This window comes from Geotrypetes seraphini, chromosome 1, assembly GCF_902459505.1.
Source record: "Geotrypetes seraphini chromosome 1, aGeoSer1.1, whole genome shotgun sequence".
NCBI lineage: Eukaryota > Metazoa > Chordata > Amphibia > Gymnophiona > Dermophiidae > Geotrypetes > Geotrypetes seraphini.
This window is the reverse complement of record NC_047084.1, coordinates 354,383,983-354,411,117: the sequence shown is the minus strand read 5'-3', so window position 1 is coordinate 354,411,117 and position 27,135 is coordinate 354,383,983. Positions and strand designations below refer to the sequence as shown.

The 27,135-nt window shown below is 45.4% G+C and overlaps 1 protein-coding gene across 1 annotated transcript in view; it reads left to right on the top strand.

The window, feature by feature from the left end:
• ENOPH1 (enolase-phosphatase 1) overlaps positions 1-15,635 on the top strand; it is a 77,337-nt gene extending 61,702 nt beyond the window's left edge. Inside the window, exon 6 of the mRNA XM_033914424.1 lies at positions 14,618-15,635. Within this exon, the coding sequence (XP_033770315.1) occupies positions 14,618-14,757 (140 nt within the window). The 3' untranslated portion in view covers positions 14,758-15,635. The remainder of the gene's footprint in view (positions 1-14,617) is intronic.
• Positions 15,636-27,135: the final 11,500 nt, after the last annotated feature.

The window sequence follows — 27,135 nt, the reverse complement described above, 5'->3', positions numbered from 1 at the left end:
GCAAAGTGTAAAAAAGATCGAGAAACGTATCATGGGTATATTGAGCGGCAAGATCGCGGTTCCACCGGTCTCTGAGAGCAGCTAAATGGTCCTGGGAGGCTACAGATCGAATCGCCCTGTACCATACCGACAGGGAGCTCTGAGAAGCCGAGATATTAAGTAGGTAAGCATCCAAAGAGCCACACAGCCAATCCGCTCCAAACTGTTGATGCAAAGTCTGGCAATAGTGCCGGGCCTGTAAATAAGCAAAAAATTGCTGGTTAGGGATGCCCCATCGTTCCCGAATAGAAGCAAACGAGACACAAGTACCCGTATCGGCCGCAATCAGAAAAGATAGGTTAGAGACCCCTCTAGATGCCCAGGAGACGAATGGCGAATGGCCGAGACCCGGTGGGAAGCCAGGATTACCCTGAAGCTGCAAAAAAGGGGAGGCAATCGGAGACCTGTCCTGTAATCTACGCCACCACTGCCAGGCCAAACGGAAGGGTCGCAAGAACCGCAACTTAGAAGGCAACACTCCGCCCCCCGCCTTACTCGAAGACACATGGAGAAGATTGATAAAAGTGTAGGGTGCGCACCACCCAGTCAGCCAACCAGACGGAGAAAAACGAGCCACTCCAGTCACCCCCTCATGTACAAAACGCAAGAGAGCCGCCACATTATACGCACGGATGTCCGGGAGGCTCAAGCCCCCCTCCCCTTTAGCAAGAGTCAATTTCACATAAGCTATCCTCGCGGCCTTCTGGCGCCATAGAAACGAGGTAAAAATGGACCGTAGCCGCCCCACATCTCGCTGCAGCACCCAAAAAGGCACTGTTTGTAAAGGGTACAGCAATTTGGGTAGGAGGATCATTTTAATCAAAGCCGCCCTCCCCAACAGGGTCAATGGGAGATCTCGCCAGGCAGAGCACAAGTTTTGAACTTTATCAATAGCAGCTAGCACGTTACTTCTGTACATAACCCGAGGATCAGTATGAAGATAAATACCTAGATATCTCATCGGCTTCCGCACCGGCGGTATTTGCAAATTAGCATGCCAAGGTTCAGGACCCAGGCCAGATAGAGGAAGAAGCTCGGACTTAGCACAATTTACTTGGAGACCCGACAGTACACCAAACTCCGCTACCAAACGCAACGCCACCGGCAAATGAAGGGGCGCCTGATCCAAAAATAATAAAATGTCATCCGCAAACAACGTGATACGGCACTCCATGCTCCCTATCTGGATTCCCCGCAACAACGGAGTATTACGGATCTTAATGGCGAGCGGCTCCAGTGCCAAGACAAACAGAAGAGGGGAAAGGGGGCATCCCTGACGCGTGCCCCTACATAGTGAGAAGGGAGACGAAAGGCCTCCATTAATGATAAGTCTGGCCTGCGGCAAGGTATACAAGCCCTGAATCCACATAAGGAAGTTCCCGTCCATGCCATACTCCCGAAGCACCCAAAAGAGATACTGCCACGAAATACTGTCAAAGGCTTTCTCCATGTCTAACCCAACGATAGCAGAAGTGCCCCCTCCATCGCGATGTTCGTGGATCGCCGTCAAAGCCTTAAGGAGATTCATAGAAGCATACCGTTGGGGTACAAATCCAACCTGATCATCCGCGACAAGCTGGGGCAAGACCATATTCAGTCGTGCTGCCAGGATGGAAGCCAACAATTTAACATCTTGATTCAGCAACGAAATCGGACGGTATGATCCTACCTGGGTAAGATCCTTTCCGGGTTTAGGGAGCAGGGTGATGTGGGCTAGGTTACTCCGGAGACCAGAGGTAGACGCAGCTAAAAAGTTAAAGAAATTCCCCAAGGGCTGCGCCAGAAGATCAGGCAAGAGTTTGTAATATTCCGGACCGAAACCATCCGGCCCCGGAGACTTAGTAAGCTTCAACTTTCGGATCCCTAAACGAACTTCCTCTAGAGAGATAGGGGCACTCAGGTGTTCAGCCTGAGTAACGGAGATCCGTGGGAGACAAATATCCCGGAAAAAGGCATCGCGGTCCGCCTCCGTAAAATCCCTTCGCGCATAAAGAGCGCTATAAAAAGCCACAAACTGTTCCTGGATTTGGGCTTCCTGCGTAACGCTATCCCCCCTAGCATTCTTCACCTGCCTGATGAGTTGTTTCTTCCGATAAGGCCGAACCAGGTTCGCAAGCAGTTTACCCGCCTTACCTCCCCACCGATAAAGCCGAAACCTCTGATAATAAAGATTCTGACGAGCCCGATAGTCCAATATCTCATTGATCTGACGGCGTAACAATTTGATCTGTTGTCCATCCGACGCCGTCAAGGACGTCCGGTGACGGGCACGTAACACCGCCAAGCGGTCCGTGAGAGCAAGAAGTTTCTCTCCCTGCTGTTTCCTTTTAGTGGCCACATATTGAATAATATGGCCCCGCAGCACCGCTTTAGAAGCGTCCCAGAACACCTCGGGGTCCACGTCAGGGGTATCATTATGCGCAATATACTCCAGCCAATGGGTCCGCAAATAGAGTCCAAAATCTCGGTCCGAGTACAAAGCCGCCGGGAACCGCCAAGTTCTATCCCCCTTCTGGCCCGTGATCCCTAGAGTAAGCACCACCGCCGAATGGTCAGAGAAGGGGACATCTTCAACAGTAACCCTATCCACGCAGGCGAAAAAAGTGGTGGACACCAGCATGTAATCCAAACGGGAATACGCAGAATGAGGGTTAGAGTAAAAGGTATATTCCCTATCAAATGGATGAAGAGTTCTCCAAGCGTCCACTACCTCCAGCTGAGCACATAAAAAATTCACCCCCATGCGAGCATAGTGTCTAGGCCGCGGCTTGGCAGGAGAGCAATCCAAGGTCGAATCAGCAGTAATATTAAAATCCCCCCCCACAATCAATTGATAAGTGGGATATTGAGCTAGAATTCCCAGCAGCCCAGAAAAAAAACTATGACTATAAACATTTGGGGCATATAGGTTGCAGAAGAGGAGTTGAGAACCCCAGACCTCTCCCGCCACAATGACATATCGGCCATCTCTATCTGAAATAATCTTATGAGTTTGGAATGGTAAGTGTTTGTGCAGTAAAACGGCCACCCCTCTCTGCCTACCATTGTAAGCGGAGTAACTCACATCCCCCACCCATTCTCTCCGTAGTTTCTCATGTTCAGTACCCGTCAGGTGTGTTTCCTGCAGGAAAGCTACGTCAACGTGGTGTTGCCGAAGCCAAGTGAGGATTTTTTTGCGTTTAACTGGAGAGTGTATACCATCTACATTCAGAGTAACTACAGTTAAGTTAACCATAACTACTGAGCAGAAAAAGCCACCATAGCAATCTATGTGCACCGAAAGAAAAGCATGTCAGAAACCGGACCTCCCAGCCAAGCCCGGCTCCAGAGAAAAACAGACGTCCCGCAGCCCCTCCGGCCCCCCAGTCATCACGACCCTTAATCACCACCCCACCCCCCCCATTCACACCCCCCCCGACAAGCATCCACAGCCATACAACACACATCCTACCCCCCCTACCCACCGCACGCCCTACTCCCGGAAAGTCCTCCCCTGACTCTCCAATACCCCAATCCCACGGAAAACTTTCTGCACACAACCACCCCTCCCCCCTCCCTTACCCTCAGCCGATATCTGGCAGAAAAGGATATCCCGCTAACCAAACCTGGACTCCATACCCCACCCCATAACACCCCAGTCTATACCCACTCTATAGAGCTACCAGACCCCTGCCCACAAACTCCTACCCACCAATGCAGTACTCCCAACAAACCCGAAAGCCCCTACCTCCCAGACATACGTGAAAAGAAATCCCCTCATGCCCCGATGAAAAGCCCAGCAGTCCCAAAAACAGCATCCCATCAGGGGGCAACCCAGTGAAAGCATGAAAGAAATACACAGTAAGATTGGAACAAAACACAGGTAGTTCACAGTACCATCTCCCAGAGACCCACTGGAGCCAGCGAACGGCTACCCCAGCCTACCCAGACAATCCACCCCAGACCCAGAACCCCCCTCCTACCCACCCCAAGGGTCAGGATAGAAAAGTGAGAAGACGCTAGATACAGCAAGCAAAAACCCAGATAAGGAGGAAATCAGAAAAGCGAAAAGCGAAGGGGACTCAACAGCACGCGCCCCACGCACTGCCCGGCTGAGAACCGAAGCCATGACGGCAGCAACGAGCAGAAGCAGGCTCACAAAAGGGGCACATAGCCTCGAGCCCCCTCCTAGCAAGAAGAATCACATGAGCAGGATAGTAAAAGTAATAGGAAAAATAAAGGACAGGACCCCGAGACCATTTCCACTCGGTCTAGAGCCCAAGATTCACCAGCTCACACTCCCAACTAGAGACAACAGGTCCTCCCCGGATCCCAAAGGTCCCCAAACAATATAGCAGAGAGGGAAAGAGAGGAAAAAAGCCAAATCAAAAAGGTGAGCATCACAAAAAGTCCAGATCAGCAATGTTGCAGCAGGGTATCATCCTCACAAGGCACAGAGCTGGATCGAGTCTCCGATGCCGTGCAGACTGGAAAGGTAAAGTACAGGCAAGTGCTGGATACTCAGTCTGGCAAGCTCTCTAGAAAGGCTCTAATCTCCGCCGGGGTGTTAAAATAGTGCGATTTGTTGGCATGGTGGACCCTCAGTTTTGCCGGGTATTGCAAGGCAAAACGCAGCTGTTTCGTGTGGAGCTGCGTGCAATACGGAGCCATAGCACGGCGCTGCTCAGAGACCCGAGGGGAGTAATCCTGGAACAGGAGAAGCCGCTGGCCTTCATACGAGACTGTACCTTTCGCTTTATATTGAAGCATAAGCTTAGTCTTGTCAGCGAAATTAAGAATACGGGCAATGACCGGCCTCGGCTTCCGTTCTCCCTCCCTGTAGGCTCCGATCCGATGCACTCGCTCAACCAGGAGGGGCGAATCTCCATTATCCATCTCCAGCTCCCTAGGCAGCCACGTGGAGACCAGGTCATGCAAACTCGCACCTGCTATCGATTCTGGAAGTCCGATAAGCCGTATGTTATTTCTACGGCTCCTGTTCTCAATATCTTCAGCCCGATCCTCCAGTTTGCGGCACTTCTCCTCCAGGGCACGGACTCCCGCCTCCAGAGCCACCGTGCGATCATCCTGCTCCGAGACCCTGTCCTCCACGTGTTGCAGGCGAGTGGTCTGCCGCTCCACCGAATCTTTTAAACCGTCAACCGTGGATTGCAGGCGCGTTAGCTTGTCGTCCAAGAAGGTTGTAAGGTGTTTTTTCAGCTCCTCGATTGCATCCGCCTGCAGCATGATGGTAGGGGTGAGCTGCATGCGGTCAGATGAAGTATTATCCGCCATCTTAGCTGGTGTAGCAGGGCCTCTTACAACTTTAGTAGACCTCTGGACTCTGGCCGGCATAACGAAGCGCCCCTGCCAGAATTGATACAGACGAGCAGCCAAGACCCTGCCCCAACCGGTAGCCAAAGAAAACAGGCTGGAAATGCAGATATATAGCGGGATATGGCTAAAAATCAGCCCAGAGTTCGGGAGAGGTACTCAAACACGTCTGATCAGGATGAGTGCATCACCGAAGATGCACTTTCTACATTCACACTTGGACTTCTTCCCCACAAATCTTGGGGCTGTCAGCGATGAACATGGCAAAAGGTTTCACCAGGACATTGCCCTATGGAAAAAAGATATCAGGGCAACTGGAATCCATTTATGCTGGCTGACTATTGTTGGACATTGCAACGAGATGCACTGGACACTGAGTAAAAATGAAAATAAGCAGGAAAACACTTTTAGCCATGATGAACTATCACAGCGTATCAGAAACTTTGTGCATTAAAACATGTTGGACAATTAAAGATACCATCATGTTTCTCAAAATTCCTACGTGATACAATCGGTGGGAAATTATATTTGTGTTTATTTTGACGGGGTCTATCTTAATCACCAGTTTGCTTTAAGGAAGCAAAACTTTAGGAAAAATTTGTTGTCCACTGTTACCATTGAGTCATTTTCTTCAGGCATGGCAAGACATTACAACAGAAAAATGGATCCTGGATATCATATCCCATGGTTATCATCTCATTGTCCTTTTAAAAGCTAAAAATTCCCACATACTTCCACCATCATATTGTCACATTCTGCTACTAGAATTGACCCTCCTGATTCAAAACAATACAATGGAGGAAGTGCCCACACCACAAACTATTTTATTCCATTTTCTTCTTGATCCCCCAAAAGACTCAAGTTTTTTGTCCAATTCTAGATCTCCATTTACTCAATGCTAACTTCAGAAGGGAACAGGATGCTGGGCTTGATGGACTTTTGGTATATCCCAGTGTGGCAATTCTTATGTTCTTATCTCACTTCCATCCATACTTTCCCTCTTGAGACCCAATGATTGGCTGGCCACTCTAGATCTCAAGGATGCTTACACTTGGCATCTCCGTTAATCCCAAACAATGGCAATTTCTTTATTTTGAGTTTCTCAACCATCACTTCCAGTACAAAGTACTACCCTTCGGTCTCCAGCACCGAGAATCTTTACAAAGTGCCTTGCAGCAGTAACAGCATACTTGCACAAGAAGCACCACTTTGTGTATCCTTACCTAGACGATTGGTTACTAGTAGTATGTTTCTCGATAGGCATCTTCCCAACATCAGGACCCTCTCAAATGTTCAGTTGCTTATATATTGACTTACCTCTTCCACATCAGATTCAGGTCAGAAGACAAATTCTTTGTGTATTCATTTGTTAGCAATATCCGCCTTTCATGTACCGGTGGATGGGAAGTCCATTCCCATCTCTCAGCATTCCATAATTTCATGCTTTCTCAGATGTCTCTCCAATCTCTGACCTTCTCTGTGTGAACCGCCACTTCCATGAGATCTCAATGCTGTCCTATATTAACTCATGAATGACCCTTTCGAACCACTGGGCTCCACATTACTTACTTTCCTCACCTGGATGATGGTTTTTCTAACAGCCATCACGTCTGCACGTTGTCAGTGAACTCCAAGCATTTGTTACTTACTACTCTTATACCCAGTTCTTTCCTAATTGAATTCAATTGTCCATACACTCAGTTTCTGCCAAAAGTCGTTTCGGATTTCCACCTTAATCAGAGCATCATTCTACTTCCTTCTTCTCTCCTCCACATGCTTCACAAGCAAAGCAGCGTCTTCATACCTTAGACTACAGAAGAGTGCTTCTGTTTTACCTCGGAGACATTGCAGCTTTATGCAAGACTAATCAGTTGTTCATTACCTACAACCCAACCAATCTGGGTCAACCAGCTTCTAAATGTACAATTTCTATATGGATTTCCTGTTGCATTGAATTCTGTTACACCAAAGTACGCCAGCTGCTTCCGGGAAGAATCGGAGCCCACAGGTTACATGCAACAGCTTCTTCAGTGGCGAGATTTTGATCTGTCCCAATTCAAGACATTTGCAAAGCTGCTACGTGGTCATCAGTTCACAACTTTATTAAGCATTACTGTTTAGATCTTAACACAGCACAAGACATTCATTTTGGACAGTCCATTCTTTGCAATTTGTTTGTTCCTTGATCAACTACCAACCACCCGCATGCCATTTATAGCTTGGGGCTCACCCACAAGTGTCCCTGCATCTCTCCTGCTTGTCTTTGGAGAAAGCGAAGTTGCTTACATATAATGTGGGTTTTCCGTAAACAGCAGGGGAATGCAGCCACACTTAAACCTCCCACTGTCCCCACTTCAGACATATTACCAATGCTGCTCCATCTTCATCCAGAAACAAAACTGACAAGGGAGGGGCTAGGGGAGGTGGGATTCCCTGCACATGCCCAGTAAGTCAAAAGCTTACTGTAGCTAGGGGAAAGCACCGACACACATGCTCAGTCTAGGACTTCACTAACAAATGTGACTGCATTGCTCTACAGAGAACCCACGTTACACATTCACGTAATCAGCAAATAAAATGCAATAAAAAGAACATTACTCCCTGAACTCCCTCTCACCCCTCCTCCATCTTTCCACATGATATCCCATATCACATGGCATACCCAGAACTCCTACTCCTCAAGCATTTGTCCATCAGGTCTGCTATATCTTTTATCCTTACTTCCTTGTGTGTCTCATCAGAAATACAGGTCCCCATACTTCAACCCCCAATGCACATGGACAACCAATAATTCCATTTTTATTGCACTGTATACTTCCCGCCACCATTCATCCGATGATGGTGATTAAAGTTATCTCCACTTGCCAGAATCATTCTTTGAGCAGCCAGCAACAAATTTTTGGCTAATTGAACTGCAGGCCTGTTACCCCACTGCTCCGAAACCAATGAGTACAGCCGGACCCGCGACACTATAGATAATGCCAAATTTATCAGTTGATAGCGATGGCCACTGCCTGCTTCCAAAAATCAATAATAGGACAAGTATGCAAAATATGAGGGTCTCCTTTGTCCACATCCTCTCAACATCAATCATTTCCCCCTTTTGCATTGCCCCTACCATCACATGTGATAGCTCTGAACCATGATCCTGTACGGCTGTCCTCCTATATTAGCGCTGAGAGAACTCTTCTAAATCTCTTTTGACATGTCTTAGAACCTAACGGATGTAGCGGTATATAAGAAATAAATTACATTACATTACATTCTCAAATGTTCTTCTCCCACACATCTTTCTCTCCCATCACCCCCTACTCAGTTCTTCTTTAACCACTCTATAGATCCTATCCATTCACCCCTTCAACTCTTTCATAAATATTTCCTCCTTCAACACGGGGGGGGGGGGGGGGAGAGAGTTCCAAAACATTCCCTATTTCCTCTTGCTAAACAAATTTCCCTCAACTGTAAGTAGGCTTATAATGAGAAATTCTTCAAATTAGATTTCTCTCTTTTGAAATCTAATCAGGTAGAGAATACCCCTCTCTGAAATAATTGCCAAAACCTCTCAATGAGGATTGTTGCATTAGTTCCTAAACTCTGTCAGGCTATACTGTTACTAATTCTCTCCATCTCCTGAGTAGAACAGTGGGCATTACACCTTCCTCCGCTAAGGATACCACCATTCCCTGGCCATCTTTAATTCAATTCCTACCTTCTCTCCTACACATTGGTAACCATCCCTGATTACCCTCCTTTCCAACTTCAAATGCTGTTGTAGCCACTTCTGGTGAGCTGCTGGAAATCTCCTTGGCCAAGAAGCCTGGACAATGCAGTTATGTAATGATTATAAAAATTTGGCAATTTCATCCTCTAATCTTTCCTAGTCTTCTAAGATCTTTAGTCTACTTGATGCTGCCTCCCTGCCCACAAAATTGAACTTTCCACCCAATGTACGGCAGCAGCCAAAAAAGCAAACAGGATGCTAGGAATTATTTAAAAAGGGATGGTTAACAAAACTAACCCCCTCTTCTATGAAACTGCACTAGCAGTTTCTAGCGCAGAAAGCCGCGCTGAATGGCCCGCACTGCTCCCGACACTCATAGGAACTCTATGAGCGTCGGGAGCAGCGTGGGCCATTCAGTACAGCTCCCCGCGCTAGAAACTGCTAGCGCAGTTTCATAGAAAAGGCCCTAAGAATGTTTTAATGCCCTTGTATCGCTCCATGGTGCGACCTCATCTGGAGTATTGCATTCAATTCTGGTCTCCTTATCTCAAGAAAGATATAGTGGCGCTACAAAAGGTTCAAAGAAGAGTGACCAAGATGTTAAAGGGGATGGAACTCCTCTCATATGAGGAAAGACTAAAATGGTTAGGGCTTTTCAGCTTGGAAAAGAGATGGCTGACGGGCGATATGATTGAAGTCTACAAAATCCTGAGTGCAGTAGAACGGGTACAAGTGGATCAATTTTTCACTCCATTAAAAATTACAAAGACTAGGGGACACTTGATGAAGTTTCAGGGAAATACTTTTAAAACCAATAGGAGTAAAAAATATTTAACTCAGATGATAGTTAAGCTCTGGAACGCATTGCCAGAGGTTGTGGTAAGAGCAGATAATGTAGCTGGTTTTAAGAAAGGTTTGGACAACTTCCTGGTCTGTTATTGACAAAGACAGGGGGGGAAGCCACTTCTTGCCCTGGATTGGTAGCATGGAATATTGCTATTCCTTGGGTTTTGATTAGGTACTAGTGACCTGGATTGGCCACCATGAGAACAGGTTACTGGGCTTGATGGACCATTGGTCTGACCCAGTAAGGCTATTCTTATGTTTTTATCATAAGAACATAAGCAATGCCTCTGCTGGATCAGACCTGAGGTCCATCGTGCCCAGCAGTCCGCTCACGCGGCGGCCCAACAGGTCCAGGACCTATGCAGTAATCCTCTATCTATACCCCTCTATCCCCTTTCCAAGCAGGAAATTGTCCAATCCTTTCTTGAACCCTAGTACTGTACTCTGCCCTATTACGCCCTCTGGAAGCGCATTCCAGTGTCCACCACACATTGGGTAAAGAAGAACTTCCTAGCATTCGTTTGAATCTGTCCCCTTTCAATTTTTCCAAATGCCCTCTTGTTCTTTTATTTTTCGAAAGTTTGAAGAATCTGTCCCTCTACTCTCTCTATGCCCTTCATGATCTTGTAAGTCTCTATCATGAAGTAACCCAAGAAATTATAGGATTCAAGGTAAAAATATGTGGATCTTTACCTCTTCCTCTAATGGCTTAATTAGGGGTAGGGTTACCACATGGCTCCAGAAAAAGGAGAACGGATTTGAGACATCCAGGTTTTTCTTCCATTGAAAACAATGGAAGTAAGGAGGTCAGATTGAGGCATCAGGGTTTTACTTCCATTGATGTCTCAATTCATCCTCCTTTTTCTGGAGCCATATGGTAACCCTAATTAGGGGCTTACTGTCACTTCTTAATGCCATTTTTTGCCCCCGTGTCCAAGCAATATGCACTTGCATACTCCAGTGCGAGAATGCAAAGCTCCCCTGTCTTCTCATCCAGACAGCCAGATTCCTAAAAGGGGCGCAAAGTAGAGAATGACATGGTGACCCTTCCCGACGGCTAACCGCAGGTGACCACAGTAAAACCGCAGGAATGGGTAAAATTTATATCTGTTCACCACTGGCATTTGGACAAACCTTTTCACCACTCTGTGGAGCGGTAAAAAGCTTTGTTCTCGCAGGGAACCCTACCCATCACAGCTCCCCGATGTCCCACCATCACGGGTCTGGCAGCTCCAGAACCTCCCCTTGTGGGTCTGGCAGCTCCAGCCCACACCTCTCGCTCATGGATCTGGCGACCCAAACGGCTTCCCTCCCTCCCTGTCGCTGGCACACACCTTGCAGAGCGAGCCGATCTCTACACAGGCTTGCTTAACGATGCTCGTGGCCTTCCCTCTGCCAAGCTCCTCCTTATGATGCAACTTCCTTTATTTACAAAGAAAGGAAGTTGAGTCATAAGGAGAAACCTGGCAGAGAGAAGGCCATGAGCATTGTCGAGCAAGCCAGTGTTTGATGGCTCATTTTTGCAAGGTTTTTGCCAGCGGTAGGGAAGGAAATCTTCCGGATCTGTGAGATAGTGCTGCCCGATTCGCTTCCCCGTCTCACTTTAAAAACTAATTACAGCCCTTGGAGGATCGCTGGTGCACTTTCCCTCTGCCGCAGTCCCGCCCCTCCTCTGACCTAACATCCTGTTGTGGTCTGGGGCGGACTGCAGCAGAGGCAAAGTGCACTGGCAATCTTCTGCAGGCCGTAATTAGTTTTTAAAATGAGACTGGGAAATGCCGGATAATGGTGGAGATAAGGGGGAGCATGCTGGCCTTTGGGGGTCCCCCTGATGTAGCTATTAGAAGTACACGGAGGGAGGGGTCCAAAGGGAGGGGCATATGCCAGACTGAGGGGGGAGATGTAGTTTATCCTTATCTGAATGACTGGTTGATTTAGGTATCCTCCCTTTCAAGAAGCTCAGGCCACAACATTCCATGTGGTTCATTTATTGCAATCCTTGTACTGGGTGATCAACTTCAAGAAAAGCAGACTGGTTCCCTTGTTGAGACTGGACTATCTGGGGGTCCTGTTTGATACTAGCTAGGAGAGGATTTTCCTTTCTGAGCGCAGACAGGAGAAGATGCTTCTGCAGATGAAGAAGATGGAGTCGGCATCATTATCCAGTATTTTAGATTACTTATGTTGACTTGCCTAAAATTGGCACTTTTCAATTTTTTTTTTTTTAATAGGAGCAGAGGAGTAGCCTAAATGTTAGTGCAGTGGGCTGAGAAACAGAAAACCAGGTTCAGTTCCCACTGTGGCTCCTATGACCCTGGACAATATACTTAGTCCTCCATTATCCCAGATACAAAACTTAGGAATCCTTATAGAGGATCTTTCCTGTGTGTTTCTTCCCACAGCTGGAAAATGGCCAATTTCTAGCATTAAAGGCTCTTTTTCCATCACCTATTTTGGAGCTGATTAGTGTAGAAACACCCATGCCCCCTTTGAAAAATAATTACTACATGGTGTGCTGTGTACACGTAGAGTACAAAATTACCTCAGTGTGTCCCATGGTAAGCTCCTCTAGATTGTTAGTCCACTAGGGAGAAAGTACACATATATAGGGGCCCTCTTGCTAAACTGCGGTCGCTTTGTGTTTGGTGTGTGCTAACCACATGCTAAAATACACAAAATATTTTTTAGCACTGGGGCCATGTCTGGAGGCAGAAAGGTGTGCCCAAGATTGCATGGCGATGCATCTGCAAATTGATTAACGTGGGACTCCTTTCTGTCTAGTAAATAGGTGTTGGTAAGGGCTTATACCTAGCACGTGATCATTAATGCAGGAAATAGGAAATGTGGCCATTTTTCAGCCATGCTAAAAGTAACCTCAACGCATGGGACAAAAGCACCTCACAATGTGTAAACCACTTTAGTTGTACCATAAAAAGTGGTATGTCAAATCTTATGAACATAAGAATTCAGGAGTCAAGGTACATATGTTGACAAAAAATAATTAAATTTTTTAAAATTTTGTTTGTTGAAGAAAATTTATCATTATAAACAAGCTCGTTACCAAAGTTTAAAGGCCTAGTTGGTGGTGGTGATTCTAGAGAACCCATGCAAAAATGTTTTCCAAACATGATTACTTGAGCTGCTTCACCCCCTAATAACCTGACAAGTTTCTGTCTGTGGTGTTACTAAAAAAAATGACCATGTTTCCGATTTTTACAATTAATCAAAAAAAAATATTCAGGGTGACTTTACAAAGGATAGTTTTTATAACAGGTTGCTTAGGTTGGAACTCCAAATGGGTGCCCATATTGAGGCTGATTTTATAAAGGTGACTTGAGCGTCTCTGTGTCTTTATAAAATAGCCTTACAAACTTTTCAGCAAGAGGTCAATGCACCCAAATACATTGGGGCTCATTAAAAAAAAAAACAACAAACCTCTAAAAAGTGGCCTAAATGGGTACTTGGACGATCAAAAAGCTTGATCGTCCAAGTACCCATAATCAAAGCTGGTTTTAGACGTATCTAAAACCAGCTTAGGCCTTTCCCCTGCCTCTAAAAGCACAGAGAGAAAAGAGGCGTTTTTAGAGGAGGGGAAAGGGCAGGCGGGAGGTGGGCCAACCTAGACCTAGGCGTACAACAGATATAACCAAAACATTCGACAGGTTGCCTAATTGGCACTTATACGTTTTGACTTAGACCAAGTCAAAACAGGTATAAGTGCCGAAAAGAGGCCGCTGAGCTGATCGTGGCTGCTGCGATCAGCTCAGCGGCCTGCCTATCCCCCTACAGCAATGATCGCGGCAGGAGAGATGGCTCATCTCCCCTGCCGCGATCCACCCTTCTCTCCCACAAGGATCAGGGCAGGGGGGAGTTCAAGCCCTCCTGGCCCGCGGCACCCTGACTACGTTCGGGGCAAGAGGGAACCCAAGCCCTCTTGCCCCAGTGGCACCCCGACTATGTTTGGGGCAAGAGGGAACCCAAGCCCTCTTGCCTCGCGATCCCAACCCCCGGGCCGAGTACGTTGGGGCCAGGAGAGAGCCCAAGCCCTCCTGGCCCGGCGATCTCCTCCCCCTCCACCCCACATGATCTGGCCAGGAGGGAGCCCAAGCCTTCCTGGTCCGCAACATCCTCTAACCCCCACCCCCCACTAAAATACGGGCAGGAGGGATCCCAGGCCCTCCTGCCCTCGATGAAGCCCCCCCCACGACCGCCCTTGATGATATCGGTGACGTGGCAGAGGGAAGGCCCCAGTGGGGAAGGCCGTGAAGCAGCCCGTTCAGACGCTGCCACCGCTGCTGATTTAGGAGGCTTTGGAGCGGAGGTATGTCAGGTCTCACCGGGGTGGGGGTTGCTGAATCGGACAGGGACGAGGTCGGGAAGTATCGGGAACATTCGGGGTTGATCTTAACTAGGGCTTATTTTGGGGGTAGGTCTTATATTGGGAGTATCTTTAAAAATTATGCTAGGGCTTATTTTCAAGATGTCTTATTTTGGGGGGAAACAGAGTATTAAGGTTATATCAAAGGACAGAATTTACATTTACTAGAAAAGGATTATTAAGCAGAACCTACCTGACCAAAGTTTTAAATCGGATTAATTATGGTTGATGCTGTAAGGCAAACCCACCAGTTTTGTCCAGATGTCACAGAACACTAATGCCATCGTTTCTTTCCTAAGTTATTCTATCTGTTTCCACAGAGGCAAAGGCTGCAGAGGAAGCAGGAGTGCATGTAGCGATGGTTGTGAGACCTGGGAACGCCCCACTAACAGATGATGAGAAATTGCAGTACAGTCTTATCATGTCTTTCAGTGACCTCTCCTTGCTGCCTTTGCTGTAAGAGATGATCAGAAGCATGTAAGGGGATATGAAATACCAAGTAGTGTCATCCTTAATGAGTTATTTGGTCCCTTGAAGCTTAATTACACTGTTAAGCTGCTTGAGGAAGGGATCAATGGTTGTATATTTCAGCTTGTGTTAATGTGCATTGATCATGAAGGCTATTGTCGGGGATTTGAACTATATACTCAGCTATAACCTGACGAGTAAAGAGATGTCATAAGAACATAAGGTAACCATGACCATTCACCAATGAAAAATAACCAACCAGCTTTTCTATGGTTTTGCTTGTGTCTCTTTAATAATTTCCAGCTACATTAGTCCCGCCCTCTGCCAGAGAACTGGGATATAAATAAAGCTGGTGATATGACTTGGATGTGTAATGAGTGTGATAAAATACCTCCTTCATTAAAGAAAGAAGAATACCAACGGGAATTGTGATGTAAGAAAAAAGAGAAGAAAACCAACGGGTGTTGTGACGTATCAGCAGAGATCATAGAGTGTACTATTCAGAAAAAACAATATGGAGGAGGATCAAAAATTCACATAACATTTGTGGGAAATGATTGCAAGGTGCTGGAGCCTTGCCAATCTATACTTGCTGAGAGTAGACTAGATATTCTTCTTAACTATGTGGGCAGTAGCAATAGTGCAGTTCCAATTCATCAAAGTCCTCTGCTGCTGGGAGGTGACTATTCATTACAATTCATGAGTTGTGAAAAACTGGCCCAAGGTCAGCCAGTACATAGTTTACCTCAAAACAAACATTTTTATCATAACCTTCAGTGATCATTAGTTTCTTGTGTGGTTTTTTTAGAGTTTGTTCTATATGTTGTACCATGATAAAAATTAAAGAGATTTTTTTGAAACAGAATCTTATCCCAAACTCATGTCTTTTCATGGCAAGCTGTAAATGTTCATTTATTGTGTTAGTAATCTTTCATATGCTCTGATACATACTTTGCTGAGGACAGCTTCCTTGCCCATAAATAAACCATTAGTAAATTTTAAAGTAAAAGAAACCAGGTAATTTTCACTCGACCTACATTTTTTTTAAAAAAATTGTGATTTTTCAGCAAGTAGTCCGGAACACTGATTTATAATCCTGTCATTACTTCTGTTGTATATGTGATATGATGTGGTATTTATACTCTTGTCAACTCCCAGAAAATAGGTTCAGAGCAGATTATAATTTCCAGCAAAAACAACTTCAAATAATTTCTGAAACAAATAAGTCGTCTTCAGTGTTTTATGAAAAGATAGGTATGTAGGCAAAGTTCTGAATTTAACTGGCAAAGAACACCAGAATTGAACAGCTTAATAGAGAAAAGATAGCTGCAAAGACCTTTTTATATTTAATTCCAGCAAAGGATGGAAAATAAAGAAGATGGCAGTCTCTTTAAAGTGTAAAGGAAAATAGTAATTTTATTAAATTTTCTGAGCTTTCAAATATTTTATAAAGCAAACAAGCCAGCCTAAAAAGAATTCTGGTGTGTATAGGCAGCCAATGCACTCTGACCAAGCAAGGGTAGCATGATCAAAGTTTTTGCTGCTCAAACACCATTTTTGCTGCTATATTTTGCAGAACCTGCAACCTACAAGTGATTGAGTTGAAAGGAGACAGTATAGCCCATTGCAATAATCAAGATTACAGACTGGACCAAAAATAACAGATATTCCTAAGTTGATGGAAGATGAAAAGGTGAATCTCCTTACAGTGCTGTGGGCAAGCTTTCACATCTTAAATCAAAATTTCTTGTCATAGAACTGTAATATTTGCTTTTCCTCAAGGGCTGCAAAGTGTAAACTGGTCAAGTTTTCAGGATATCCTGAATGAACATGCATATGATAAAGGCAGTATTATGCAACTCTCTCGTATAAATTCAATATATCATTCTGAAACATGATGCTCGAGGACTGGGAGTGAGTATCACTCTTCTAGGATACAGAAAGCCCCTAGCATGTTTTTAGATGATCATTCTTTCCTAGACCAATGGTGTGCTATCCTTAACAAATGTTCTATGGATTTGATGATCTTGTTAACTGAAACTACCAAGGAGAGTGAACATCTAGAGCAGTGTGTATCTCAAACTGTGTGCTGCGCCACACTGAGGAATGAGAGGCGTCTGCCAGCTGATTTCCCTATGTGGTACAGTGCCTGTTTTACCAAAGGCCTGCCTGTTTCCCCCTTCTCTCTAGCGTCCGCCAGCATCCCCCCTGGCTTTCCGGTCTCACCTTTAAAGCTAATTACAGCAGCCTGCAGAGGATTGCCGGTAGGTAAAATTATTTTATTTTCAATATAGTGATTGAAATGTGTCAGTTTTGAAAATTTATATCTGCTGTGTATATTGTATGTATATGAAAAATGAATGGAAAAAAATTGTATTACAATTAATAAAGGGGATGGGATCTGGGGCAGAGTTTGGGTGGGCCTAGGGAGATCTGTGGTTGAGGTATTCGGTTGATATTTGTTAGACTTAGGGGATACTTAGCTTGAATCAGCTGGCGCCAGTGCCTCTCCTTTCTGGCCCTCTTCTCTGCTGGCACCCTCTACTGGCATCTCAGGGCTCATCTAGAAGGCCTTTGCACATGCAAGGACGTTGATGTGATGATGTCACGCATATGTGTGATGTCATTATGGCAATTTCTGGGTGCCTCAAGCTGTGGCCACTATCTTTATTGTGCCCCAGCTCAAGAAAATTTGAGACACACTGATCTAGAGGATACAGCCAAGGATAAATTGGACCATCTGATCAACACCAATCCTAATTTTGATCTTGTTCTTACCAAATGTTTATGCTATGTTTTATTTTGTATATCATTGTTCATCACTTCTGTCAATCATTAATGCCATTTCTTCTGTTTTTTTGACGTCTCATACATGGCTCCCCTGGTAAGGTCATTTACGTTGTTTAATTTACACATTTTTTAACTATCAGTCCTTTTACATATTTTCAATATTATCCCAATTAATATTCATTTAGATGTTTTACTAAGGACAGGTTACTATGTCCATTTTTTTAAATATTCCTCTTCCCTATATCAGTATCGTTCACTTTATGCCTCATTTCAATTTCACTTACTCAAGGGTTTTTATAATTGGTCCATTTTGTCCCTTATAAGACATTTAGTGAACTGTCAACCTATTTGGCTTATCTGCACATTTTAGATCTGTTACAGACAGCTAGATCTCTCCTTCAGAAATGCATGGACATCAGGGTTTTTAAAAAGTTTTTTTGTATTTCATATATACCCACTTCTTTTTTTGCATTTCTATATTACTTTTTTTAACACTACGTTGAAGCATCATGGGAGTTCTGGTCAACAAGTTGATGAAGCTATCTGCACAATGTGCGGCGGCGAAAAAGGCGAACAGAATGCTAGGAATGATTAGGAAAGGGATCATGAGCAGATCAGAGAAGGTTATCATGCCGCTGTACCGGGCCTTGGTACGCCCCCACCTGGAATACTGCATCTAGCACTGGTCGCCGTACATGAAGGACACAGTATTGCTCGAAAGGGTCCAGAGAAGAGCGACTAAAATGGTTAAGTGGCTGGAGGAGTTTCCGTACAGTGAGAGATTAGAGAAACTGGGCCTCTACTCCCTTGAAAAGAGACTGAGAGGGGACAGGACCGAATCATTCAAGAAATGAAGGGAATAGACTTAGTAGATAGAGACAGGTTGTTCACCCTCTCCAAGGTAGAACGAGAGGGCACTCTAAAGCTAAAAGGGGATAGATTTCGTACAAACGTAAGGAAATTCTTCTTCACCCAGAGAGTGGTGGAAAACTGGAATGCTCTTCCGGAGGCTGTTATAGGGGAAAACACCCTCCAGGGATTCAAGACAAAGTTAGACAAGTTCCTGCTAAACCAGAACGTACGCAGGTAAGGCTACTCTCAGGGCACTGGTCTTTGACCTAAGGGCTGCTGCGTGAGCGGACTGCTGGGCACAATGGACTACTGGTCTGACCCAGCAGTAGCAATTCTTATGTTCCTTCTGCCCCTTTTTAAACTACTTGAGGCAGTGCAGTTTTACTTTCGTTTTTACAGCATTGATCACAGTAAGAGTAAATCTTTTAACTTTCAGTGCTCTGCTTTTTGATGTTTCTTTTCTCTAATGCTTTACTTTTTGATGCCTAATTGACCATGTCTGGAACACATTAACCAGCCTTACTTTGTTTTTGATCTCACTGTAACCCCCTCTTTTACAGAACTGCTATAGCCTCCTTTTATGAAACTACGATAGCTGTTTCTAGCGTGGGGAGCTGCGGTGCTCCCGTTACTCATTGAGTTCCTATGAGCGACGGGAGCAGCGCGGGCCATTCAGCGAGGCTCCCCGCGCTAGAAACTGCTATCAGTTTCATAAAAAAGGGGGTAAGTTTTACAGACCTCTGTTTTGATCTGTCCACAGTGCGATGGCTCCTCTCTGCGGTCAGTGAACCTTATATACAAGGCTGTTCCTTATTTTCACACTGATAACATTAAGGTTTATTCAGCTTATGGTGTTACGGTTTTTCAATTCACTTTGGTCCCTTTTTGGCACAAGTGTGTTTCTGCATAACTTTTATATATATTTCCTTTACATGCTTGCAACGCAATATCCATAATAATATTTCCCCTATTCTCTTTAACATCTACATGTCTTCCCTGAAACTCTTTCAACTATCCCCCCTGGAAACAATCTACACTTACGCAGATGACATCCTTGTCCTCCTTGAGACTGACCAGAACCTCACAAACCTCCACGAAAACATTACAGCTTGCATAATGAGACTCCGTGCCTGGTCCCTCAGATGAAACTAAACGAATCAAAAACAAAACTACTTTGGCTCGGCCCAAAATTCGAACACCTGCCCACCCTTTTCGCACTACCCACAGGCGATACACTCCAGCTCGAATTCTCATGCAAGGTCCTTGGTATCATTATCGATTCCTCCCTCTCCCTCAATGACCACCTCAACTCCTTGGCAAAATCATGCTTTTTCAGCCTCCACATGCTGAGGAAAGCTAGATCCTACTTCAGCCAACAACACTTTGCCATCCTTGTCCAATCCATCATCCTCTCCAAACTAGATTACTGCAATGCCATCTACTTAAATCTATCAAAAAAAAGTCTTCTAAGACTCCAGCTAATCCAGAATACTGCAGCCAAACTGATCTTCTCAAAACGCAAATCTGACCATGCCTCCCCACTCCTTGCCAAACTTCACTGGCTCCCAATAATTCCCAGAATCCATTTCAAATGTTCCTGCCTGGCTTTTAACATCATTCATGGCATCCTCCCTCCTCTTATCCCACTGTCTTTCAACTCCTCCAGTCCCGACTCCTCCAGAACTGCCCAAAGGTATAAACTAGCCTTCCCCTCCCTACGTGGCATCCACTATGCAGGCAAACTGGGAAAATCCCTTCTCTTCAAAATCACAGGTCTTTGGAACGACCTCACCTCCCCGTTGCGGAACCTGAGCTCCCTTCAGTTATTCCGCAAACAACTGAAAACCTGGCTTTTCAGCAAATTGTAACTCTATCCTTCACCCCCTTTCCCCCCCCTTCTTCATATAAATTCATGTAATCCTTTTTTATCTTCCTCTCTACCTACTATTTTAACTATTCTCTACCTACTATTTTAAGTTCTTGTAAACCGTGTTGAGCTCCATACTCATGGAGATGATGCGGTATATAAACTTAAGGATTAGATTAGATTAGAATAAAAAGCTAAGCGCCCATGCGCTTTTCAAAAATCGTGATTCCTGGTGGCGTGAGGTGTGCTTCTGTGTCAGCCTCATGGCGCCTGCGCTAGCTGGAGGCGCATGACTGTGCAGAAGATGCTGGCGACTCCTCCCTCCCGCTGCTGCTTCTCTTCAAAACGGCCTGCTGAGGTTCGCCAGCCACTGTAGCGAACTTCGCAGGCCACTCTCCATCTTCCCGACATGGGCTTGAAGAAGGAGTTGGGGTTGCTGCTGCCGCCACACACGCACATCTTTCTACAGCCCTGCCCACCGCCATGAAGCAGGAGAACCTGCTCGACAATCTGGGCCGAGAGGTGAACGATGCAGCCTCAGCTCCAGTTCGAGGAATGGAGGGAGGGTAAGAATGGGAGGGGGATGGAAATGGAAGGGAAGCATTAGAGAAGGGGTCCATAGGGCAGGCAGGCATTGCACAACAGGGGACCAGGGGGAGAGGGAAAGGGGGCTGCTTTGGGGGGAGGAGGGCAGACAGCAATCAGGGGGAAATAGGGGGGGCCACGGGACAGGCAGGCATTGCACAACAGGAGACCAGAGGGAGAGGGGGCTGCTTTGGGGGGAGGGGGTAGACAGCAATCAACAGAGGGGAGCCACGGAGCATGCAGGCATGGCAAAACAGGCACGTGACAGGCAGGCATTGCACAACGGGACCAGGGGGAGAGGGAAAGGGGGCTGCTTTGGGGGGGCAGACAGCAATCATCAGGGGGGAACAGAGGGGGGCCATGGAGCATGCAGGCATGGCACAACAGGGGACCAGGGGGAGAGGGAAAGGGGGCTGCTGTGGGGGGAGGGGTGTGCTGGGGTAGACATCAATCGGGGGGGGGGGGGAATAGAAGGCCACGGAGCACGCAGGAATGGCACAACAGGGGGAAAGGGAAAGAGGTGTGCTGGGGGGCAGAAAACAATCATGCTTTGCTCTGGGAGGGGAGGAGACAGAAGGGGGCCAAGGAGAGACAGGCAGGCATGGCGCAACAGAGAAATACAGGTAGGCAGGGGGGCCAGGGAGAGACACAGACAGAATGAATGACAGACAGACAGCGTCCAAGGAGAGAGAGACAAAGAAAAAAACCCAGACAGACAGACAGACATCTGCTCTAGTGCCCGTTAATGTAACGGGCTTAAAGACTAGTAAGAACATAAGCATCGCCTCTACTGAGTCAGACCACAGGTCCATCATACCCAGCAGTCGGGTCCCGCAGCGGCTCCCCAGGTCAAATGATCTTTAAGTCATCTATTACTCTAAAGCATTCCGTATTGCATAGTACCCCTCTATTTGTACCCCTCAATCCCCTTTTCCTTCAGGAACTTGTCCAGTCCCATTTTGAAACCCACAATCGCACTTTGTTCTACCACTTTCTCTGGAAGCGCATTCCAGGTGTCCACCACTCTCTGAGTAAAAAACTTCCTGGCATTTGTTCTGAAGCTGTCTTCCTTCAACTTTTCCGAGTGCCCTCTAGTTTTCGTTTCCCCGGCCAGTCTGAAGAATCTGTCCCTCTACTTTCTCTATACCCTTCATGATCGTGTAAGTTTCTATCATATCCCCTCTAAGTCTCCGCTTTTCTAGGGAGAAGAGCCCAGCTTCTCTAATCTCTCAGCATACGAAAGGTTCTCCATGCCCTTTATCATTTTTGTTGCTCTTCTCTGGACCCTCTCAAGTACCGCCATATCTTTCTTAAGATACGACGACCAGTATTGAACGCAGTACTCCAGATGTGGTCTCACCATCGCCCTATACAGCGGGAGGATAACTTCCTTGCTTCTGGTAGTGATACCCTTTTTGATAATGCCCAACATTCTGTTCGCCTTTTTTGAGGTCGTGGCACATTGTGCCGCTGGTTTCATTCTATCTATAATAATCCCTTTCTAGGTTGCCTTCCCCCAATAATATCCCCCCCATCGTGTAATTGTACATCAGGTTTCCTTTTCCCATATGCATGACTTTACATTTCTCCACATTGAAGCTCATCTGCCATTTATTTGCCCACTCACTCAGTTTGTCCAGGTCTCTTTGAAGTTCTCTATATTCCTCAACAGTTCTAACCTTACCGGAGAGTTTTGTGTCGTCCGCAATTTTATAATTTCGCACTTCGTCTCTGCTTCCAGGTCATTAATAAATATATTGAACAGCAGCGGTCCCAGCACCGACCTCTGCGGGACGCCACTCATGTCCCCTTTCCAGTCAGAATACTGACGTTTCACTCCTACTCTCTGCTTCCTGTTTGCCAGCCAGTTCCTGATCCATCTGTGTATGTCCCCTTCCGCTCCGTGGTTCCACAGTTTCCTTAGTAGGCGCTCGTGGGGCACCTTGTCGAAGGCTTTCTGGAAATCCAGGTACACTACGTCTATGAGTTCGCCTTTGTCTAGTTGTTTGCTTATCCCCTCAAAGAAGAGCAGTAGGTTCGTTTGGCATGATCTACCATTACAGAAACCATGCTGGCTAGTTCTCATCAGTTTATTTTTTTCTATATGCTCATTGATGCTGTCCTTGATTAGCGATTAGACCATTTTCCCCGGAACTGAGGTTAAGCTGACCAGCCTATAATTCCCTGGATTGCCTCTGGATCCTTTCTTGAAGATGGGCGTAACATTCGCTATCCTCCAGTCTTCCGGGATTACCCCTGTTTTCAGGGATAGGTTGCAAATCTGTTGTAGTAACTCTGCTATTTCGTCTCTAAGCTCTTTTAGTATTCTCGGGTGGATTCCGTCTGGGCCCGGAGATTTGTCCGATTTTAGTCTATCTATCTGTTTGAGTACGTCTTCGAGGCTTACCTCCATGCACAATAATTTTTCCTCTTGGTCCCCCTTGAAGAATCTTTCCGGCTCCGGCATGTTGGATGTGTCCTCTTTTGTGAATACCAACGAGAAGAATGTGTTTAATCTATCCGCCACCTCCTTTTCCTCCTTTACCACTCCCTTCCTGTCTCCCTCATCCAGGGGTCCCACCTCTTCCCTTGCCGGTTGTTTCCCCTTCACATATCAAAAGAATGATTTGAAATTCCGTGCCTCCTTGGCAAGTCTCTCTTCATACTCTCTTTTTGCTGATCTGACCACGCGGTGACATTCTTTTTGATGCATCCTGTGCTCTTTCTAATTTTCTTTGGATTTATCCTTTTTCTATTTCCTGAAGGATTTTTTCTTGTCTCATATCACCTTCTTAGCTTCCTTGGTTAACCATGGTGGGTCTTTTGCTTGATTCTTTCTGAACCCCTTTCTAAACCTGGGTATATACCGGTTTTGCGCTTCGTTTACTGTGTCCTTGAATAGGGTCCAGGCTTGCTCCACCATCTGTGCCTTTCTGGAGCTGTTCCTGAGTTCTCTCTTCACCATTTGTCTCATGGCATCATAGTTCCCTTTCCTGAAGTTGAACGTTGTTGCAATGGTTCTCCTCCCCTTTGGCCTATTTTGAATTGGATCATGTTGTGATCACTGTTTCCTAATGGTCCCATTACTTCCACTCCGTGGGCAGGTTCTCCCAGACCGTTTAGGATTAAATCCAGAGTAGCTGTCCCTCTCGTTGGATCCTTGACAAGTTGTTCCAAGAAGCAGTCCCGTACAACCTCCAGGAATTCCGATTCCTTCGAGCATTTTGAAACTCCATGGCTCCAATCTATCCCGGGATAGTTGAAATCTCCCATAACTATGGTGTTTGCGTTTTTACATTCTCGCCTCAACTCGGCTCTCAGTTCTTCATTCTTTGCTTCCGTTTGCCCAGGTGGGCGGTAGTACTGGCCCATCTTCACTTCTGTTCCCTTTCTTCCTGGTATTTTGATCCATATTGATTCCAGTTGGTCATTTGTCGTTGCTTCGTCCATTTCAGTTGATGGAATGGTATCCCTTGCGTACAGTGCTAATCCACCTCCTCTCTGATGTGTCCTGTCTCTCCGGTATAGCTTGTACCCTGGCAGTACTGTGTCCCATTTGTTTTCTTCGCTCCACCATTTCTCCGTGATTGCTATGATGTCTAAGTTTTCATCTTTGGCCATGATTTCTAGTTCCCCCATTTTGCTCTTCAGGCTCCTTGCATTAGTGTACATACAATGTAAGTCTCCATATTTTTTGCCTCTTGTTATTTTCCCATGTGATTCATTTTTCTTTTTGTCCCCTTCTGCTGACTCTTGTTTATTGTCTCTCTTGTCTTCCCCTAGTGGTGCGTGGTATGTATCTTTATTGTGTTTTTTCTTCCTTTTTGCATTTATCATCTTCCTCCTGCTCCCATTTGCCTTCCCTTTGTAGTGGTCTCCTCCTGTCCCCCTCATGTTTCATCTGTCTCTGTTGGCTATTCATCACCTGTTTGGTATTTTTTGTTGTTCCTTTGGTGTTTTGGTGTCTTCCCAGCGCTCTCCCCTCTCAGTATCCTTTCGGGACACTGTCTTCCGAATCATCAACACCTGGTCGACTGTCAGCTTTTCCCTACTTCTTAGTTTAAAGCTTGCTCTATTCCTCTCTTGACATTGTTTGCTAGTAGTCTAGTACCCGCCTTGCTCAGGTGTAATCCATCTCTCCGGAAGAGTTCTCATTATTTGGATTTCTTGGTCTATGATTTCATGGATTCAGTTGCTTTCCCTTGGATTTTTCTCTGAACCTTTATATATATTGTATATTCTCTTAATTAAGATACTTTAGATTTTCAATCAGCGCAATATAGTTTCATCTTTTTTTTATTCAGTTGCTTTCTTTTTGTTTCTTTTACTTTGCACTTCTGCAGCTTTATTTATTCATTTGATGTACATTTTTTTGATCAATGTATATTGGTTTTTCAATTAATGCATTTTGTAGTTTCCATATAGATATGTTCATGATGGTATGTATTTTCATATGGGCATTTGGTATGTCTTTTAATTATGATGGTCTTTATTTTTTATCTATGTATATTGTGGCTTCCACAGGTTCATATTGTTGATGATTTTTTAAATGTATTTATATCCATGAAGTCTTTTTTTAATGTATTCTTTTAAGCATATTTGCATGTCTTTCAATGTATGGATTTTTAGTATGCATTTGTTTTACATTTTGCATTCATGTTTTATTCTGTCATGATTTTTCATGTCTTAAATTTGTATTTTTAATGTTTTTATCAGTGTCCCCTGATGAAGGCATTTTCACCACGCCAAAACTCGGATCCTAGTTGAGACTATAGTTAGGCACAAGTACTATTTTCATGTATAAAGATTTTCCCATAGGTTGAATAGACACCTCCCTTGCCTTTTATTGGATTGTTTGGACTTTAAGGCTTTGTGTTCTTCTCTTTGCTTGCTTATCATTCTTCTAGAGCAGGAGTTCTTTCACATGATACCTAGCTAGTCAGGTTTAGAAGATATCCACAATGCATGTATATGAAATATGTTTGCATACAATGGAGGTAGCAAATTTATCACTTGCTTATTGTGTGGATATCCTGAAACTCTGACTGGCTGTGTTCCAAGGACTGGGTTGAGAACCCCTATTCTAGAGCTACAAGCTTAAATATTCAATAATGCAATGGTTCTCAAAGCTGTTTTGAGGGGCCACAAGCCCTTTGCATTTTCAGGGTATCCCCTAATGAATATACAGGTACCTAAATCCAACTCATCCATATTGATTAGGGATATTCTAAAAATCCAGCTGGCTAGTGGTCCCCTAGGGCAGGTTTGAGGACCACTGCAATAGTATACAGTCATGTGAAAAAAATTAGGACACCCCATGAACTATTCAGTTCTTTCTTAAGAAATGTTAACATATCGATGTCACATCTTTTTTTTTGTTACTTATCTCTGAAAAAGAAAGTGATGTAATTGCAGGTAAACAACAAACAATTTCCTTGTTTCCATTAAACAGAATACACAGTTTTGTGAATATCTTTTAACAGGAATAAATTAGGACACCCTACACCAGTGGGCTCAACCTTATAGCCCACGGTCTGCATGGCAGATACTATTTTGAGGCCCTTGGTATGTTACCATTGTTCTGGAGCTTTGCCTATCTCGCTGCTGTAACCTTACGCACACGCTTTCCTGCGTCTGTACGCAATTGTGAGGTGGAATGGAGAGGACAATTGCATACAGATAGTACAATAAAGACTAGGTAAGGCTGGAGAGCAGCATGAGAGAATGAGTGAAGATTGGGAGGAGGGTTTGAGAAACAATGAGTAAAGAATATGGGGTATGAGAGAGAAAGGTTGGGGATGGTTATAAGAAGAGAGACTGTGTGAAGGCTGGAGGTCTTATGAGAAAACAGGAGAGAGAGTCAGACTGTGGGAAGGGGTATGAGAGAAACTGATGGAACTCGGGCTAAGGCAATGAGTGAAACAGAGCATTGCCTCTGCTTCACCTATCTAGATGGTACTGTTACAAAGCTGACAGCATGCTGTGCTTAGGTATCACTACAGGGGGGCACGTGTCCCTCCAAAAATTACTTTGTCACCCCAGTCCAATATCAGCACACTACCCCACCAGTTCAGTATTGCCTCAGTCTCCCCTCTACCTCCCTCTGTTTCCTCCTGTGGTGCCAGCATAATTGCCATCTAGTGACATAAGGGTGAGTGGCACCCCTCCCCCACCCTCTTCCCTTCCCAGGCACGGGTCCCAGAAGTGACAGAGTGCCAATGCGGGCAGCAACTTCATGCAGCAGAAGTAAAAAAGGTATGGGGGAAGGCAAAGGGC